The sequence below is a fragment of the Crotalus tigris genome, unplaced genomic scaffold (genome assembly GCF_016545835.1).
Source record: "Crotalus tigris isolate CLP2741 ecotype Arizona unplaced genomic scaffold, ASM1654583v1 scf7180000018468.2839379, whole genome shotgun sequence".
NCBI classification, from domain to species: Eukaryota; Metazoa; Chordata; class Lepidosauria; order Squamata; family Viperidae; genus Crotalus; species Crotalus tigris.
The window spans coordinates 607,131-628,196 of NW_024097024.1; the positions used below are offsets into that span (position 1 = coordinate 607,131).

Here is a 21,066-nt window from a genome sequence, read left to right on the forward strand (position 1 = left end):
AACTCTGGGTTTCCAACTTTATCCTAAAGAAAAGATTGGTTAATTTTAATTATCATTTTTCTCAAGCCAACAGAAATATGCTGTTTTGCTGGCTCTGCGGTGTTTGTAATTTATACCCATTAAATTGATGTTTTTCATCTATTACCTATTTCTGGGGTTTTGTTTGTACTTATTGGCAGTTAAAAGTATTTGTAGAGGAGAAAAATGGTCTCAGTCACTTCTACTGTATCTAAAAAGAAGAACAGGATTTACAAATGATAAATGGGGAAGTTGACTAGCTAACTAATAAAGATTTGTCTTAATCAAGTATGATTTGTCAGAACAGGAGCGAGTTGAGGTCAGGGCACATGCAATGAATAATACAGCATTCACTGGAGAGGAGGACCAGGCAAAAGGCCTCATAAATATGCTGTGATTACCCAGTGCTAATTTTTATTCAAAGAATGAATGGCATTAAAGCCAACTCCTAGGTTTCTTAGCAGTTAATCTGTTTTCTTTGCTTTTAAGTCTTCTGGCCATAACAAAACTTTACTGCATTTCTGTAAACATTTTTCTGAAATATTCCTTGCCTATACATTCATTTCTATATGTGACTGCAGACTTGAACATTAATAGCAGTAAATGTTGTCTTTTTCTTTCTTTCTTTCTTTCTTTCTTTCTTTCTTTCTTTCTTTCTTTCTTTCTTTCTTTCTTTCTTTTGCTTTGCTAAAGCATGCTTATGTGAATACGTTCTCTTTACTGTCTTGGAAGAATGAGGAATGAAAGGGCAATAAGTATACATCACATTACATTAAAGATAAAAAAATGATTTTGTATTGGTGTGATTCTACATCCTATTTTCAGCAGCTTTATTGTGTGGAATCAAGTAAGTTTTGATGTATAATTGTCTAATAGTACCTATTATGCAGTTATGAAAGTGATATGTATTGGGATCTTTAACATAGAGTTATAGTATATGCAGGCATGTAAGCAAATCTGTACAAATGATTTGTAAACTTAATAATTGATTTATTAATTTTAATTATATTTTTGTGACCATACAAAAACCTAATTTATGAAGCAATATTTTTATTTGGTATTGGCCTATTGATATGGGGCCAAAGCAAACTATGAAAGTAGTATCACACTGTCATAACACAAGCTCTGCTCTTTTTGTTCATGCATCATAATATCTCATGCATGTACAAAAGAAACAGAGCTTCTGTTATCATAACACAATGAAAGCACTCTTTCCATCTATATATTTTCTCCTCACAACTAAAACCTTCTAAGGTTGACTAGGTTGAGAGCAAGTTACAGGAACAAATCACCCAGTGAGCTTCTATTACTGAGCCTGGACTAGAACCTAGATTTTCTAGCTCATAATCCAGTATCTTAATCACTACATCATACTGACTGTCAATATCAATAATCACCTTCAATATCGCATCATAATTACTGTATGTACTGTGTGTGCACATACACATGCATGCCTCAAATTACATCTTAATTCCTAGCAACTGCTGAACTAATCCCTGCAATTTTCTTGGCAAGAAATAATTTGCCTTTGCCTGGTTCTTGTGATTAAGCAAGAGTGACTGGCCAAGCTCACCCAGCTGTTTTTGTGTGCAAGATCTCATGGGGTTCTAACATGGTGCCTTAACCATACACCAAACTGACTCTCCTTTTCAATCTTTCCTCATAATTGCTGCAGATATTTAATTAATGATAGATAGATAGATAGACAGACAGACAGACAGACAGACAGACAGACAGACAGACAATCAATTTTGCTGTGCACTCGTGTGTGGGTGCCGACCTACTGCTTGTGCGGCCCTGTTCCCTTCTCCCACCCATCTGGGCTGCAAGCCGCAAACATATTTATGAACCGTTATTAGTTATTTGTTCTACGACTTCGTGAATTATATCTTGGAAAGAACTTTCACTAAAAGGAAATGAATCTTTTTGCTTGTTAGCCATCCTAGTGACTTCCTCACCAAAGTGCTATTATTTCAAAGTAAATTTCAAGGATATTTTCTTAAAGAAGTACACAAAAATGAAGATTCTTTTATTCCATAAGCTAAGTCTGATCTTTTGATTCAAGTTTTTGTATTAAAGCTAGATAATTCATAGGAATGTTAATTTGAATTTATTTTGCAAAACAATTGTTCAATTTAGTAGAATCTCAGAGTTTATTGATATTTTTTCATGCCAAACCAGCTTATTGAATTTTATTGTCCACATGTGATACAAAACAGTGAATTTCTGAGTCTACCAGTTTTAGTATAAATTCGCTAGAAGACAATGCATCTATTTCAGTTATTTGGGTGATAGTCAAATTACTTGGTGTCCTGTTTTATTTAGTGACATATTTATCCATAGTAATGAAATAGACAGTTCTCTGTTCTTGATTATTGGTAACCCTAATTGTTTTTTTTTATTTAAAAAGTTTTTATTTTCCATTTATTCATACAAAATATAATTAACCATTGGTACCGCCTGCCCATTCCTCCCCAGGCTGCGTCCACCCTCTCTAAACCTTCCCTACTTCCCTCCTCTTTCTCTCCTCCCCTCCTACTCTCTTCCCCTCCCCATCTCCTCTAACCATCCTACTTCCTCCCTACTCCTTCCTCCCCTCTCATCCCTCTCACACACATGAACGCAGCATAGGGGAAATGCCCAAGCATTTGCCATGACTATATTATCATTACCCACCCACCCACTCACCCACCTACCCATCCTCGACCCTCCCCCCCTCGCTTCCCAGAGCAGAGTACAGGGTTATTAATAAGAAGGTTAACAATAATAAAAAAGGAAAAAAAAGAAAGAAAAAAGAAAAAAAATCATACTTAACCTTTAACTCCCCTTAAATCAGTGTTTCTCAACCTTGACAATTTTAAGGCATGTGGACTTCAACTCCCAGAATTCCACAGCCAGCATTGCTGGCTGTGGAATTCTGGGAGTTGAAGTCCACATGCCTTAAAATTGTCAAGGTTAAGAAACACTGCCTTAAATTAAGACATATAAACAAATCTCTACAACAGTTACTATAAAATTTACTCATAAAATAAATGAAACTTTATAGTCCCATATTTTTTCTGAATATAATCTATCCATCTTCTCCGTACAATAATATATCTTTCTTGTGTATGATCCTTCAAATAAGCAGAATTTTTTGCCATTTCTGCAAAGTTAGAAACTTTAAATATCCATTCTTCTAAAGTAGGCAACGAGTCCTTCTTCCAATACGAGCCTACTAATAACCTTCTGCAGTTAATAAATTCAACATTAAAGTAGTTTCTTTGTCATTTAAATCCACAAAGATACCCAATAGGAATAATTGAGGGGTGAACTTTATCTTCCTTTTAAAAATCTTTTGAATGTTCCACCAAATCATAATCTAAAGAGCCTTTACCTTTTTACAATTCCACCAAACATGAAAATATGTCACATCCATATTACATCTCCAACATTTAGGTTGTAAATTTGAATACATACAAGATAATTTTTTAGGATCTAAATGCCATCTGTAAAACATTTTATAACAATTTTCCCTCAAATTTTGAGCTTGTGTAAATTTAACATTTCTAATCCAAATTGTCTCCCATAAGTCCAATGGGATCAGATCCTGGATATTCTGAGCCCATTTAATCATACAGTCTTTAACCAATTCTGTTTCAGAGTCTAATTCTATTAAAGCATTGTAAATTCTTTTTATATGGGCCTGACTCTGATCTTTAATCTGAATAACCAAATTTCCATCTTCTAGTGTTATTCCTTCTTTCTTATCTACAGTCCATCTGTCCACTATTTGTAAATATTGAAACCATGACTGTAGAATATTTTCTTGTCTTAATACATCTAGAGATTTTAAATGCTAATCCGAACCTGACCAAATTAATAATTCTTTATATGAAATTTTATCAAAGTTCATCCCCTTAGAAATCCCCTCAATTGCATGTCTAGGAATCCCCCAGATAGGTTTTTTATAGTTTAACTTATAATAATACTTTTTCCAAACTCGAAGTAAGGCACTCCTCAAAATATGTAATTTGAAAGCCCGGTCCACTTTCTTATTAAAAATTAAATATGCATGCCAACCATACATTAAATACCACCCTTCAAGAACAAGAATATCCTTATTTGTTAAATTAAGCCAATCACTTATCCAAGTTAAGGCTGCTGCATCATAGTATAATTTCAAGTTAGATGCTTTAAGTCCTCCTCTTTCTCGGGCATCTTGCAAAATCTTAAACTTAACCCTTGGTTTTTTCCCAGCCCAAATGAATTTATTGATACCCTTCTGCCATTCCTCCAAATTTACATCTTTTTTTTAAAATAGGTATCATCTGAAAAAAGAAAAGAAACTTTGGTAGAACATTCATTTTTACAGCTGAAATTCTCCCCAACAGTGACAATTGCAATTTTTTCCAGTCATTTAAATCCTTTTGCACTTTTGCCCATAGTAATTCATAATTATTTTTATACAATTTTCCATTTGAGGCAGTTAAATATACTCCCAGATATTTAACCATTTTCACCATCTGAAAATCTGTAGCTTTAACCAAACTTTTCTTGTCATTGGCTAACATATTCTTAGATAATATCTTAGTCTTATGGTTATTGACTTTAAAACCAGAAACTTTTCCATACTGTGTTATAAGTTCTAATAAACAATCAACCGCTCTAATCGGTTGTTCCAAAATCAAAACATAATCATCCGCAAAAGCCCGTAATTTATACATTTTTTCTTATCTTTATACCCTTGATTACCGTTGATTCGAATCTGGATCAACAAAATCTCCAATGTTAAAACAAATAACAATGGAGATAATGGACATCCTTGTCTTGTCCCTTTTTCAATATTAAAAGTCTCAGTCAATCCCCCATTAACAGCAATTTGAGCTGATTGTTGCTGATATATAGCTTTAAGTGCATGTAAAAAATTATCCCCAAAATTCATTTTCTCTACCAATGAGAATAAGAATTGCCAATCTAATTGATCAAAGGCTTTTTCAGCATCCAAAAATATAAAAGCCACAGGAATCTGATTGTTCTTATCCAAATACTCAATTAAGTTAATAATTTGTCTAACATTATATTTCATGTATCGCCCTATTATGAATCCTGATTGATCACTGTGAATAAAATCCTTCATAACCTGCATTAATCTATTTGCCAAAATTTTTGTAAAAATCTTGTAATCTACATTTAATAATGATATCGGCCTATAATTCTTAGGCTCTGTAAGATCTTGATCCTCCTTCGGAATCAATGATATAAACGCTCTTTTCCAAGAAGGAGGAACTTGTGCTCCCAGCAAGATACTATTAAAAAGCTCCTTTAATGGCTCCAACATTTCTTCATAAAAATTTTTATAATACGTCGACGTCAGTCCATCTGTTCCTGGAGACTTTCCCACCTTTAACTGCTTGATAGCTAAGCCAATTTCCTCCACAGTAATTAAACAATTCATCCCATTTTGCTGTTCCTCAGAAAGTTTAGGAAAATGTACTGATTGTAAATATTTATCTATATCCATTCCCTTTATATTATCACTTGAATATAGTTTTGTGTAAAAATCTAAAAAACTCTTTTTAATCAAATTTTGCTGAAAAAACTCAGTACCTTTATATTTTACTTTCTCTATAATCCTAGCCTTCTGTTTCTTTCGTAACTGATAAGCCAACCACCTCCCAGGCTTATTCGCATTACAAAAAATATTATGTCTCATATAACAAATTGGTAGCCACCTGATCTGCCATCAACATATTAAATTGTTCCCTAAGCATTTTTATAGAAACAATTGTTGACTGTATAATTATTAGTTATAAAACTTTTCAATTAATAAATTGTCTTTCTTTAAAAAGAGACTGAGGAACCAAATGTGTTTTCAGAATTTTACTGTAAAATCATGTAGCTTTTTTTTCTTTAGTTTTGTGCATTTTAAAGATGCTTTGTGTTACAACAGATTTCACAGCTATTAAACTAGCTGTGTCTTTTTCTAGGTTTCTGCAGCTGCTACTTCTAGTTGTGTCTGCAGTATATGCACCCCCAACCAGTTGCTTCTTAATTTCTCCATGATTTGTGACTTCAAAAACAAGTGTTCCTTGTAGTCCAGCACATTCAAAGCACCTCTTTCAAAGTTATTTCACAATGCTTATATTGAACCACCGTTTGCTTCTAGATATACTGTAGGCAGCTAAAAATAGAGAGTAGAAAGACATATGAATGACCTGCCTCTGTGGCTAACTTACCTTTTTAGTTATGTCAACCCATGATTACACATAGTGGGAAAGATTAATACTGTTTAAACTTACAAAGTTACTATAAATATCTACTATCTTTAATAGATTGTTTTTACCCTAACCCTAACCACACTAAAACAGTGGCTGACAACCTTTGCTCTACTATACTAAGTGCATAACTAAGCAAGCAGCAATAACCACCAACTTTGTTAGAGGGAAACTACCACATCTCCTTACTTAGCTATAGTGGATGACAACTTCAGTTATTTTTAATTGCCCCGCAACCCGTTACAATTAACCATGAATCAAGAACACATCATGTTTAGTTCAGTCATGAATGCTGTGAAGCTTGGAATATTCTAAATCAGGCATGTCAAACTGCCTGCCCATGGGCCAGATGCGTCATGCCGAAACTGCACACATTTCACATGACGTCGCAAGTTTGACATGCCTGTTCTAAATTGTCACTCTAAATTATACAAAGAGAATTCTTTTTTTTCAATTTCTGACCTAGTTAAATTGAAAAAAATGTATAGTTCAAACATTAAAACAAAGGAATGTTGTTCAGATTTACTGGCAATGCTTGATTGTAGCTACCAGGATAGCAGCACCAGCTTCCCCACTGGGAGCAGATAAAGCCTCCGACTCAGAGTTTATTACATATGAAGTAATAAAAATAATTTGAAACAGTGGATCCCAATGCTAACTGCACTTTTCTGCAATAGATTGTTTGGCCATGATACCATAGCATTGGGGTTTGGCTATTATAATATTAATATATAAGAAGGGCAAACGAGTTGATTCAGCTAACTACTGCCCAATCTGCTGAGTCAGATCAGAAAAATATATACCAAATATCTACAAGAGAAATAGATTGACTTGAATCTGAGGACATTCTGAACAAGCTGGGTTTATAACAGGACAATTAACATTAAACCATTCCTTGGTGCTTCAACACCTAGTAAAATAGTATACCCACAACTCAGGACAATTTCTCTAAGCAGCATTTATTGATTTCAGGTCAGCTTTTGATGCAATATCTAGGACTGAACTGTGGTATAAATTTAAAAAAAATCACAATTGACAATTGTGCATCAAAATTGAGAATACCAGAATGAAGGTTAGTGCAGTAATCAAGAATATGCCACAAAGGAAATATCTATAAGGAGAAGAATTAATCTGAGATGTGTATTGGCTCTTTTATTCAACTACTACATAATTAGTTTTTCACTTAAATAACTCTACCTTTCATTCCCTTATGTTAGCCCAAAGATGTATCTATTTATTACTGTATGCTGATGATGCAATAATCGTGTCATTATCCTCCATTGGTCTTAAAATAATTCTGAGATCACCTATGTTATCATTGTACTGAGGAGGAACTAATAATAAATTACACTAGCAGTCTTACTTTCTGTAAGTGCCCAAAACAGAGGATCTGGAACTTAGGTGGGCAGCCCATTGAGCAGGTTAAGATTTTTAGATATCTAGGAATAGTTTTCAAACCTCAGGAAGCAGAAATGCTCATCTGGACTATGTATCCCTCAATGCACAGAGATTTGCATCAGCTATACAAACTTATTATTTTTACAGAGGAGCACAGTTTATCCCTGCTGCAATTAAGCACCATTGCTATAAGGGATTCAATTAGGACCATATAACAGTATGATAAACTTAGGAAGGATTCAAACAAAATTTCTAAGAAGTATCTTCCAGGTTTCCCACTGTGTTCCAAATACTATACATCGACAAGAAGCAGGAGTCAGTAAACTTGAATCTAATCGTTATTGATTGATTGAAACTACATCACAGCCCTAGTGGGCTGACCCATCTAATATTGGCAGACAACTACAAATCTTATTAGGAAACAACAATCCAAAAAAACCTGAGCCTCTATGTTTTTCCAGTAAGGCCATCTTAACCTTACAAATAGATCAAGTCTGATCAGTACTAAGGCAAACTGTCTTACATATATAAGGTCAAATAAAAATCTTTCACAATATACTTGCAAATTACTGAATTTTAGTGTCTAAACCAGTCTCATATTTATATTTATCACAATTCCCATATTTAGGAAAACTTATCTTTAGCTTGATTTAATCTCCCAACCGCTGTCCTGGAAGGGAAATATAGGAAATTATAAGAAACTCGATATTGCCCTGTGTTTTAGGTGCCATTAAAAACACAGCCCATATTCATCTATATTGTATGAGGATATTTGCCACCAATTGATTACACCTACTTCATTTAAATTTCTGGGGCACTCTGATAGCTTTTATCATTTAAATAATAAAGATAAATTTATTTTTATAACTATAGCAAACTTTTGCTACATTGTATCTAAGCTTCACCCACAAATTGTTGCTAATAGTTCTTGTTGTTAGGGAATAGTTTTTCTTGTTCATTTTATTGATTATATTTTTATTGGTTAATAACCAAAATAATGTTCTGTCTGCATACTATCATTCTGGAAGTTAATTATATTAAACAAGGTAATCAAAGAACTATTTTCTTTTCAGTGCTATAACTCTCAAACTTTATTTAAATAATTTTGGAAATTTTTAAAAAGGTTATAAATAAATATATATATATTCAATCTGGAAGCTGTTGAATATTCTACTGGCAGGAGATCTCTGCATATTATAATGCCCCTACATGCTGATGGAATAGAACTTTCTCACACAATACAGTAGTGATTCCTCTCTGTTAATTAAAAGTATATTTTATGGAAGTCTCCATTCTTTCTTATCCACTGTGCTAAATAACATTGCATTTATTTGCATCCACAAACATTTATATAGTCTTATTGTCTATGGAAAAGAGAAGTCCACTTCTGCTAGTTGTTTCCAAAAGGATCAATATGTAAATATGGAGAGAAATTGAATTTTGTCAGGTATGCATAAGTCTCATAAACCTTAGGAAGAATTGTTGGTCTGATAAAACTCAAACATCTTGGAAGTTTTTCAAGGAGTAGACCTTATAAATCTTAACTTTCATGAAGAATCCTATTTAAATCCAAGCTACCAATTCTTCAGTTTTGCCATTATGCAATCTAATTCACATATTAGTTAACTACTAGTTTTTCACATTTTATGATATTTTAAAATTATTCTGATTTTTCTAGTCTCAGTTGATCACATATATTTAAATTTATGCTATGTTATTGCAGATGTTATAAATCTATTTGTTTTTCAGTTATATTTCACTTTTTTTCTTTTTTCCTTCATGCAGAACAAATTGGTCAGGACATATTAGAAAATCTCAGTCAGGATAGAGAAAAGATCCAGCGTTCTCGAGACAGAGTAAGTTTAAACATAAGAAAACAATCTGAGTGGAATTCAATATTTATAGTTAATATTAATGAATGGGTCTCTAATGTTTTTTTTAAAGATAGATAGAGTTTCTGAAATGTTTTATCTTTGAACATTGTTCGAACATTGTTCATTGTTCAACATTGTTCATCCATAAATATTATTATTTGCATTATTTCTAAATTGTTATCTGCCTGTCTCTAACTGATTCTGGGCAGCTGAAGTTCACATCTTATTTGTCAAACTACAATTACAAAACTTTGTACACTCTTACTCAATAAGTTGTTAACTTCAGATACTTAGGATTAAAATGAGTGTTCTAGCAGTGTCAGAAGTGTTCTTCATTAGAGATCAAATAATTATTGTAGTGATTTTTTTAATTATGAAGTTTGTGAATTGAAAATATAAGATTTAATTCTCAAATTTCAAATAGATACCTCTGGATATTTATTAACAATTTCTTTTGTTGTATTGTTCTTACTTTTTAAATCTAAGTTTCTCAGAGTTAAGTGGCCTCTGAACACTAGTAAATAAATTAAATTAAATACATGAAGGTTCTGCATAGCAAGGATTAACTTGTGTTAGCAAAACTGAACTCAATATATCTCAATATGTTTAGTCTTAAAATATTATTCCTCCACAGCTTAGAGAAACTGATGCAAACTTGGGAAAGAGTTCAAGAATCCTTACAGGAATGTTACGAAGGTAAGAGCAAGGTAGGGATCCTTTCTCTTTCTTTTTCTTCATTTTTCTCATTTAGATTTATAGATAAAATTCATAATTTTTATCCCAGTTTTGTATAATTTCAAATGAGTTGAAGTTTCAGGTAAGGAACTGGCCTGATAACATAGGCAACTACAATAAGGCATAAATAAAAGTATACAATAACCCAATAGAGGGTTCTTGCACTTGTCTTGCAGAATGGAGAACACAACTTCTGCATTTGTCTTTTTTCATATAGTAGAGAAGTATAGGGAGCCATGAAGATGACCTTCTACAAACCAGCCAGAAGCTATTAAGTTCAAACCAGGGGCAGAACCATCAGTTAAGGCATAGTGCCTGCATGCAAGAAAGGAGCTCTGTTCTATCACATTCTTATTACCAAAGTGTGAAACAATTTGAACTGTAATTAATTTTTTTTAAGTGTGTGCTTTGAGTTTCTTCCTCCAAATATGAAAATTTCATAACAAGGGATAAATTATATAAAGTTTTTTTTAAACAGAAATTGTATCATGAATTTATAAGTACAATATCTGTACAGGTTGTCTCCCTGTATTGCAAAGGGGGGAGGGAAGGACATGTTTTCTGTATATAATCTCTTCTTTGCTTGATATCTCTCTCCACCTACTACCTCTTGTAGAGTGGAGAGATTAGAGAGAAAGCAATTTCAAGACACTAAGCTGTTTTCACTTCTACAGATTGTAAGCAATGTGATCATACCAGCAAAGGGAAATTATTAGTTATTATACATTCTATTCATTGTATTATATATATTGTATTATTATAATATTATATTATTTAAGATATCTACCCATTCTTAACTTTCTAAAGAGAAATAGGATTGTTTTTCCTCTTCTTTGTACAATCAAATTACAAAGGTTAACATAACTGCACTTTGCATTCATTTCACAAACTTCTCGCACAATTTGGTCTCTGAACTGTAGCATACCAAATTCTCTGATTAAGAATAATATGTAAATGACACTAGCTAAATTCAATATCCATGGAGAAAGGTAGTGGCAATTGAAAGAGATGGTTCAGTGCCTGTGGACAATCAATATAATAATAATAATAATAAAAAAATCCTTGGGCAAGCTTATAGCCTCCCCAAGAAAGGGCTGGGATATGAGCTGTAACGAATATTCTGCATATGTCTCCATTTTGTCAAATCTCATTAAAGGGGCTTCTTGCTTTATGTCAGTTGAGCTGTCCAAAAATCATTCATCATTTTTAGTGTAAAAAAAAGTCATACAGTTGTTTAAATAATATCATATTAATGTTAAAGTTCAGCTGTCATTTAAGGATATGGCTTAATCAGACATAGCATTTAAGAAAAATAGTTTTTTCGGGCTTTACTTCACTTTCAGGTTGGCAGATTCAAATAAGGATTTATGGGTTTCTAAACCGATGTATTTTCCCATGTTTATGCTTGATGAACCTCAGCTTTTCTTTCAGGTGACTGGAGTTCAGGAGTCCGTTATTTTCAGCAAAATAAAATAGTTTTTTCATATAGTGTTTGAATACATTTGCAAGTCATCTAGTGAGGGAAAAGGAAAAATGAACTATAACCTCTGACACTGTGTGCTTGGGAGTCTGTCTTAGGACTCCTAGTTTATAAGTGTTTCATAAGCCAAATGAAAAATGTGTCATTTGTGAAATATTCATGGGTTCCTGTTCTCAGACAAATGCATTATGTGGTCAAATATTTAAAAAGCTTTGTCATTTCTTATATATAAAGAAAGTGAATGCATTGGTAAAAGTGATAGCAATTTGTTCATTTTTGTCATTGTGCTCACATGGTGGATACAATAAGGAGGTAATCTTATAGTATGCTAGGAAAATTTTCTGAAAAAGTATATTCATGAAAAGCAATTTAAATTCACTTTATAAACTTAAGGAGAATATTGAATTATAGGATCATGGGGAGGGGAAGGTGGGAAGGAAGGAAGGAAGGAAGGAAGGAAGGAAGGAAGGAAGGAAGGAAGGAAGGAAGGAAGGAAGGAAGGAAGGAAGGAAGGAAGGAAGGAAGGCTGGCTCTGAATAATATCTATCCTAGCATTCCTAGAAAATAATAATTATCGGAGAAATTTCTGATATATATTTCTGATATATTTGGTCGCACTGACCGATGACCTCTGGCGAGCCCGGGATAGGGGTTATTCCTCTATCCTGGTGCTTCTTGACCTCTTAGCGGCTTTCGATACCATCGACCATGGTATCCTTCTGCGTTGTCTCGGAGAGGTGGGGATGGGCGGCACCGTATTGCGGTGGTTCTCCTCCTACCTCTCTGACAGGTTGTAGTCGGTGTTGGCGGGCGGACAGAGATCGACCCCTAGGTGCCTCGATTATGGGGTGCCTCAGGGTTCGGTCCTGTCCCCCCTCCTTTTTAACATCTACATGAAACCACTGGGTGAGATCATTCGGCAACACGGGGTGAGGTATCATCAGTACGCGGATGATACCCAATTGTATATCTCCACCCCGTGTCCTTTCAGTGAAGCAGTCGACGTGATGTGCCAGTGCCTGGAAGATGTGAGGGTCTGGATGGGGGTGAACAGGCTTAGACTCAACCCTGACAAGACAGAGTGGCTCTGGGTCTTGCCTCCCAAAGGCCAACTGGATGGTCCATCTTTAGTCCTGGGGGGGGCAAATTTACCTCCCTCAGTGCAGGCACGCAACTTGGGTGTCCTCCTGGACTCACAGCTAAATTTGGAACAACATCTATCGGCTGTGGCCAGGGGGACCTTTGCACAGGTTCGCCTAGTGCACCAGTTGCGGCCTTATTTGGACCGGGAGGCTTTACTCACAGTCACTCATGCCCTTGTCACCTCAAGACTGGATTACTGTAACGCGCTCTACATGGGGCTACCCTTGAAGGGCGTTCGGAGGCTGCAGTTGGTTCAGAACGCAGCCGCGAGAGCGATTGTGGGCGCGCCAAGGTACGCCCACATGTCACCTATCCTCCGCGAGCTGCACTGGCTTCCTGTGGGTCTCTGGATGCAATTCAAGGTGTTGGTTATCACCTTCAAAGCCCTTCATGGCATAGGGCCAGGTTACTTACAGGACCGCATTCTGCCGCACAGCTCCCAGAGACCGGTGAGGTCCCATAGATTGGGCCTCCTTCAGGTCCCGTCGGCCAGACAATGTCGGCTGGCGGGCCCTCGGGGAAGGCCTTTTCTGTGGTGGCTCCGACCTGGTGGAATCAACTTCCCCCCGAGGTTCGAACTACTCCCACCCTGCCAGCCTTTAAGAAAGCCGTTAAAACTCTCCTGTTCCGGCAGGCCTGGGGCTGATGTCCCCGGGGGGCCGGGATATGATTGGATTATTTTATTGTTTTATTGTTTTACGACTGTTTTTAACTTTGTACGCCGCCCTGAGTCCTTTGGGATTGGGCGGCATATAAATATTTGTAAATAAATAAAATAAATAAATAAATAAATATAACCTTAGTAGATGCCTTGTAGACATACACTCAATTGTTCAGTTGAAAACTGGCAAATTTCATTTTATTTTGTTGAAACATAGTTTGCTACACTGAAATGAGAAAATCTTGCTGCATGTTGACTTCATTAATTCATTTGAAACTATATGTTTGCCATCTTGGTTTTATGCCATAATATTTTATTATGAGTTTCTTATCTAATTATTGAATAGATTCATCACCTGATCATTTAAAAATATTTCTATGGCACCTGAAAGACCAAGGAATGTATTATTCCATATTAGAATATTTTCTTGAATCACTCCTTTTCATTAGTGGCACACATATAGTTCTGGGGAAAGTTTATATGAATAGAGCTGTTGTTGGAAACAGAAGAGGAATCATTAAGGAAAAAATGAGGGATAGAATTATTTCTAAATAATGACCTGTGGGATACAGGTAACTCTTTTTTGAATAGTAAAAAAGTGAGGTAAGAAATTTTAGAATCTTTAAACCAGTGCTTCTCAACGTTTGTGTGACGGCGACCCCCGTCACACAAATGTGCGGCGCCGCCCCCACGCGTGGCACGGTGCCGCATGCATGTGCGGCGGCGCCCCCCAAGGGGGAAAAATGGTGGATCGCCTTGTTTGGCGACCCCCGAGAAATGGTCGATCGACCCCAAATGGGGTCATGACCCATAGGTTGAGAACCGCTGCTTTAAACCATAAGAAGTTGTATTAAATTTTCTAGTTTCTCTAGCCCCTCAATTTCACAGTGATAATATCCCTTATCTGCATACTCCTGGTGATTCTCTGTACAAGTTCCTGCCGTTTTCTTGACAAGTTTTTGGAAGTAATTTGTCATTGCCTCCTCCCTGAAAGAAAGTGACTGGCCCAAGGTCACCCAGCTGAATTTGAGGCTAAGGCAGGACTAGAATTCATGGTCTCCCAGTTTTGAGCCTGATGCCTTAACCGCTACAGCAACTGACTCTCTAGAAATTTGGAAGATAAATAGTTTCTCCCCAGTTACCAAGCTTACAATCTTTCAAAGTGTAACTGGTACAAAATATAAGGCTCAAAAACATTACAAATGCTTTCTGCTATCAATAGAATTCTGCCTGGTCACATAGAAAGAAAATTATTTCTTCGCTCTGATCTACATATCCAGTTATAAAAAGCTAACATAACATTTTAATATTTTGTTAAATTTATCTCCATTCAGCAGTCATAAAAACAAAGCAGCTTAATATTTTCAATTATCTTCTAAACAATAGATAAAGAATCAGAGCTAATTATGCAAAAAATAAACCTTATTACATTCTAACAGTCCAGTTCATTAACAATTAAAAATACTCCCTTTCCCGTCTAGGCTTTCAGCAACAAAGGGGACTGGAGGCTAAAATGTATAAAGAATGGTTGCTGGAATTGGGTATGTCTAGTTTAATGAAGAGAAGGACGAAGGGGGACATGATAGCAATGTTCCAATATCTCAGGGGTTGCCACAAAGAAGAGGGAGTCAAGCTATTCTCCAAAGCACCTGAAGGCAGGACAAGAAGCAATGGATGGAAACTAATCAAGGAGAGAAGCAACCTAGAACTAAGGAGAAATTTCCTGACAGTTAGAACAATTAATCAGTGGAACAACTTCCCTTCAGACGTTTTGAATGCTCCAACACTGGAAGTTTTTAAAAAGAGATTGGACAACCATTTGTCTGAAATGGTATAGGGTTTCCTGCCTGAAAAGGGAGTTGGACTACAAGACCTCCAAGGTCCCTTCCCACTCTATTGTTGTTGTTGTCATCATCATCATCATCATCATCATCATCATCATCATCATTGTTTTCCTTAAGAATTCCTAGGATGCTAATTATTAGTAGTTTCAAAACTATGGTAGAACTGGAAAAGGGGAACCATATAGGAAAAGATGCCAAAGATAAGATATATTATCAAAGTCAAAGCTCCTTGAACATTTTTATTATAATTTAGAGGATTAAAACATTACTGTATGATTATAACACATTGTTTTATTTTTTAAATGATAGAAAAATCATCTTCTAGACCAGGGGTTCTCAACCTTGGCAACTTTACGACTTGTGGACTTCAATTCCCAGAATTCCTCAGCCAGCTTTGCTGGCTGAGGAATTCTGGGAGTTGAAGTCCACAAGTCTTTGCTGGCTTTGCTGGCTGAGGAATTCTGGGAGTTGAAGTCCACAAGTCTTAAAGTTGCCAAGGTTGAGAACCCCTGTTCTAGACCATATGTGTAAGTACAGATCTTTAAGGAGTAGGTTTTTCATTATCAGTGATTCCAACCAGAACGTAAGTAAAACTTTGAGAAAGTTCAAATAATAATTTGTCCTTTAGGATAAGGGAATTTATCAAATGAATTTAGGAAGAATGTCTTTTAAATGCATATTTTGAACTGAGCCCTGTGCTTTTATTTTAGTTATACAATAATATATTGAAGATGTAATTATATAGATACATATTTTTTCAGTTTAAGAAAACATGTTATTGCATAGTCAGGCTTCATATTAAAAATAGTCATTGTTAATATAAAAAACAGACATTTTTCTTTCAAGGTGGTGTAGAACTATTTTATATACTTTGTGATCATACACACAAGAGTGAGACCAGGTTTATATCAATAGAGGATTTATGGCTGACATTGGGACTGTAATAAGTGTGTCTGTGTATTTATTTCCAAAAAAAATACTTGTTTGAGTCAGCAATAGACACATTTAAAAACAACATTTCAATGCTAAAAATATTTAAAGTTAAATGAAATGGCCTCCAGTCTCTTTAGCAGCAGTTTCCAATTTCTTAAATTCTTGTGCCAAAGGAGGTTCAGCTAGTCCTCATAGCTGATATTCTGCTGACATACAAAGGCATTTGTATTTAGATGGAATGTCAAGTTTTGTGCTTGCTTCTAAGTAAGCTAATTGACATTAGTTCTTTTTTTAATTGTACCAGAGTTTTTAATTAAATAGTATCATATTTTATTGTATAACATAACACCTAGTGGCCAAGTGAATGTTATATTAAAGTTGATTTCATAGTTAGTACATGAGGGGCTCTGTGCCTTGCTCTTCAGTCCTTCTCTTAAACAGATTTTAAGTGGTGACTAAAGAAATACTCAGAAGTGCTTATTTGCACAAATATATCCCTGTTCAGATGTTTCTTCGTTAAATAATTAAGATTTTTTTTAAAAAAATGGAGAAGCCTTAATAATTATGTTGACTTTATAAGTATCCTGGTATTTGCTATTTTTTAGGACAGTACACTTGACATGTCTAAAAAATTATTTTTCTGTGTACATATTATTATAGTCTAAATACAATACACATTATCATTGTAGTTTACATTGCTCTTTTAAATACAGTATGAACATATTCTTGGTTTCATTATTTTTCTTTTATACATCATCTGTCGCCATTAACTTTGACCATCTGTACAGCTGGAAATACCATTATCTAAATTGTAGTTTCCTCCTACAGCAAGGTCCCATTGGATATTTCGCTGTGCTATGTCCTTCAGACAGCATGTACAAAGAATGTGATACATCACACTGGCTAAAATATAATGAATATAATATAATGTCCTTGCCCTTTTATGGAGACATACCTAGTATCATTAAGAGGTTGTAGCCTTCAAATAGATTGTAGTCAGAAGCCTCATCATATCAAAGTACATAGTACTATGCAAGCAAAAGGGAATTTCTAAAGTAGACATCTGTGTACCTTAGAAAATGTATAACTCAAGTTAGCAAAGAGGTGTTACAAAAAATTTCAACATGAATAAGGAATTCTTGCACAGCAGAAGTTGTCTATAATTTACTAAAATGTTTATTTGATGAACTCAGGCTTGACTAAGTAGCCAGAAGCTAAAGTACCAACTTCAGGTAATACTATGATATATGTTGCCAATTTTTGCAGCATGTTTTCTGAAAATCTTGCATTATCAGCTAATATAAAATTTTCAGGAAGACATTAAAAGAGGTATCAGGACTGAAACAGTTTCATGTTTTTTTCCTTATCCCTATTAATTATTTATAGCAGGGCTATCAAACTACTGGTCTGTGGGCCAGACGCGTCATGACAAAACCGCACCCACCCCATTGCTGGCAATGGGAAAAAGTTCTGATACGTCACATGACGTCACGTGATGTCGTGAGTTTGACATGTCTGATTTATAGCAACCAGAGGCCCCTCCTCCATCTGCCACACAAAGTTTATCCAGTGAAGACAATCTTCCAAAAAGGGTTGCTTTCACTGGGCAAACTTTATAGCTCTGTAACATCTCTTTCCTCCTCCATCTGCATAGTTGCTGAATTTAGGCATCAGCAAAGGAAGATTACATGTTGATGAGGATTAAGTGTCTAGCAGTCAGTGGGCAGCTGCTAGGACAAAAGAAGGAAATAATTATCTAATTGGGGTTAGATCTGGAAGTTTATTGTCTCACAGCTTGCAAAAGTAAATAGGAAGAGCTAGCTTGTCTAAGTAGTCTCTCTTCCAGGTGCTAATTGAAAGATGAAAGTCAGTCACAATACAAGCAGTCACGAGGACAAGGAATATGGATAGCAGTAGTAATTATCCGCAGATCTGAATAGAACTGAGGGTGAAATATGAAAATTTGTGAGCAAGATAAAAAAGAAATGGAAGAGACAGCAGACATAAAAAAAATCAGGAGACAGAAGGCAAGTCTTTTGGCAGCTTATCTCATAAATGACAGCTTAAGTCAGGTGGTAAGAAAACTGGAAAGTGGCATTTCAAAACATTCAAAAAGATTCCACCTTAATGAACCCACTATACATAGTGGCAAATTCCTTTTACAATTTCCACATTTCCGTTTTCCCCAGACTAGCATTATAGATGCCTAACTGAATTCTGTAGAGAAAAAAATCCTATTAATCTGTGGTGGCAAAAATCAGAGAGTTTAGTGGTACTTTTTCTACATCAAGGAAGTGAGCTTATACCTTTTAATAAAATTTATTAGTCAGAAAAGGTTCTACCAGACCTTTTTGCCTAAGTGTGGATATGTAGTTCTTGGGTCCTTAACTTGCCCTAGCAATAACAGACTTGACATGAAGTTCCCAAGCTTTTAATGATAAGGTATTGTAAGGTATTTCAACTTTCATGCCCTGGAAGTATGATCCAGTGGAACGTGGGAATTCACAATTTCCATGGTGACCATAGGCTTGCTCCAGATGATATTAGTCCAACTCATATGAGCAGTCACATGTTCACTCAGAGCAGATAGATTGTGATTTGGAATGATGGAAGTTGTCATCGTTCTTTGCCATAGAATAATTAGTTTTTAATCAAGGTACAAATGGTCAGATCTCTGAGACAGGAAATTAAGAAATTTCATGCTAGATATCTTACATGTCTAGAGAGCTTTTTGATGGTGCTTAGACGTCTTCACAATATTCTGATGTAGTCTCAAAGATGCTTTTTTTTCTCAAAAGGCAACTGGTTTGGGCTTTTTTTTTTCTTTCTTGAGGGAGAAGGAAATGTTTGGTTTCTCATCCAAGAAGCTTCATCAGTTATGATGCTGGGGGATGAAAGGATAGGTACTGACAGTTGAGACTGGATGGTTGTGGTGGGGAAATGGAAAGATTGTATTTCTTTTCAATCATCTGGTTGTTAGCACTGAGAGATGTTGAGGCCACTTGGAGAAAATCCAAGAAAGAGAGAATGCTAACGACCAGATGATTGCGAAGAAATACAATCCTTCCATAACCCCTCCCCCATCCTATCAGGACCCAAATTTCCATCCCCCAGCATCATAACAGACGAAGCTTCTTGGATGAGAAGCAAAACATTTTCTTCTTCCTCCTCAAGGAAGAAAAAAAAAAAAAACACTAGTCCAGTTGCCTTTTGAGGGGAAAAAAGCACCTTTTAGACAACTCTGACCTGGATGACTGAGAATCTCCAGAACTGACAGATAGTTCTATCTGTATCAGAACATAAAAAGCATTAGATGGGGAAACAATTTGCGAAGTAGAATCCATCTTATATATTAACTTTAAAATAACATTCTCTGGTCCACATGTATCTCCAGGCAATTTAAAGATGAGTAGTGTGTTAAACGAGATTAACTCCATGACTCTCTCTATCCACTTGCCATTTCCATGGAACTCCTGAGTTTACTGAGAAATCTAGAAAATGGAGCCACAATGATGAAAGGCCAGGAGGCCCAAATTTAGGCCTATCTTTCAGCAATAAGGGCACTAGAGTGTGACAGTATTTTTGCAGACCACTATTCCATGTTTGTCAAACACATTGCAGATAAAGTTGTTCATATTTGCATGAGCTTGGACTTCTTTGAGACAAACATTTGTGAGATTGATAGGGTAATGTCATGCAATATCACCTGGGATTCTTTTGATCACATGGAATCCTCTATAGCATTTAGTCTGCAACTTGTAGAGTTGCTCAAACTGCAGTTCCTTTGGACATCTGTAGGGGTTACAACCAATAGTTTATCATCTGATATTATTCCATGGAGCCTGTAAGAAACACAGCATATGATACAAATAGACACATTGTTGCATCTATGTAATAACATCATAAATATGTCATCATTTATTTCCCCTTTCTCTGCATTTTTTTAATTTATATGAATCAAAATAGGACATGTCCTAATTTAGATACAATCATTCATATACACTGGATTGAATTTGAATCATAAGTGATTTCAGGGTTTCATAGAATCTGTAATATTTTGCTATTTAATTTGACGACCATGAAGTGGTTCACATTTGATTTGTTATCTCCGACACCATCTCTCCATCTTGTGAGATTTGAACAGCGTGCAAATTATCTGCCAGAAAATGATCATTTTCATATTTGGTTTTAACTCTAAAAATATTACACTAGCTATTCAAATGCTCCAGCTATTCAAATAATACATATTTTTATTTTAGACAGCATTATTATTATTATTTTTAAAAGGTACAGCTCATATGAATTTCTGTTTAGAACTGCTCATGTTGATCATTTCAGAATTTAATACACTCCAGACTAGGTTATGTATGAGAATTCTTTAGGACCATTTAGCAGCAGGACATGAGAACAAGTTATCAGTGTTCTGGAATTCATTATCACTTATTCAAAATGCCATATGATGAGTGTACATTGTGAAGATTTTTGTTCAGTCCAATATACTGTGATCTTGGAATGATTTGGCAAATAGAAACAATAAATGAAGATAGTTGTGTTTGGCCTCATTTCCCCTCAAATGTTCTTGAATAGAGGGAAGAATATGGAGCTAAGCCTTATAGATATTCAGTAGGATACAGAATTAAACGTAGATATGCATTTGTTCTAGTTTTAGAAAGGGTTATATTACTACTACTTTTTTCAAATAAACCTTTAAGGTAAAATAGCA

At 35.3% G+C, this 21,066-nt stretch overlaps 1 protein-coding gene across 4 annotated transcripts in view; it reads left to right on the forward strand.

Annotated features, from left to right (window-relative positions):
* Positions 1-21,066, forward strand: part of VTI1A (vesicle transport through interaction with t-SNAREs 1A) — a 232,247-nt gene that overhangs the window by 142,264 nt on the left and 68,917 nt on the right. For 2 of the 4 annotated variants that reach the window (XM_039352665.1, XM_039352666.1), the window contains 2 exons: positions 9,459-9,529; positions 10,182-10,254. In XM_039352665.1, coding sequence (XP_039208599.1) covers positions 9,459-9,529; positions 10,182-10,247 — 137 coding nt within the window. In that variant the 3' untranslated portion in view covers positions 10,248-10,254. The remainder of the gene's footprint in view (positions 1-9,458; positions 9,530-10,181; positions 10,255-21,066) is intronic. The other 2 variants (XM_039352663.1, XM_039352664.1) reach the window with 1 other exon arrangement.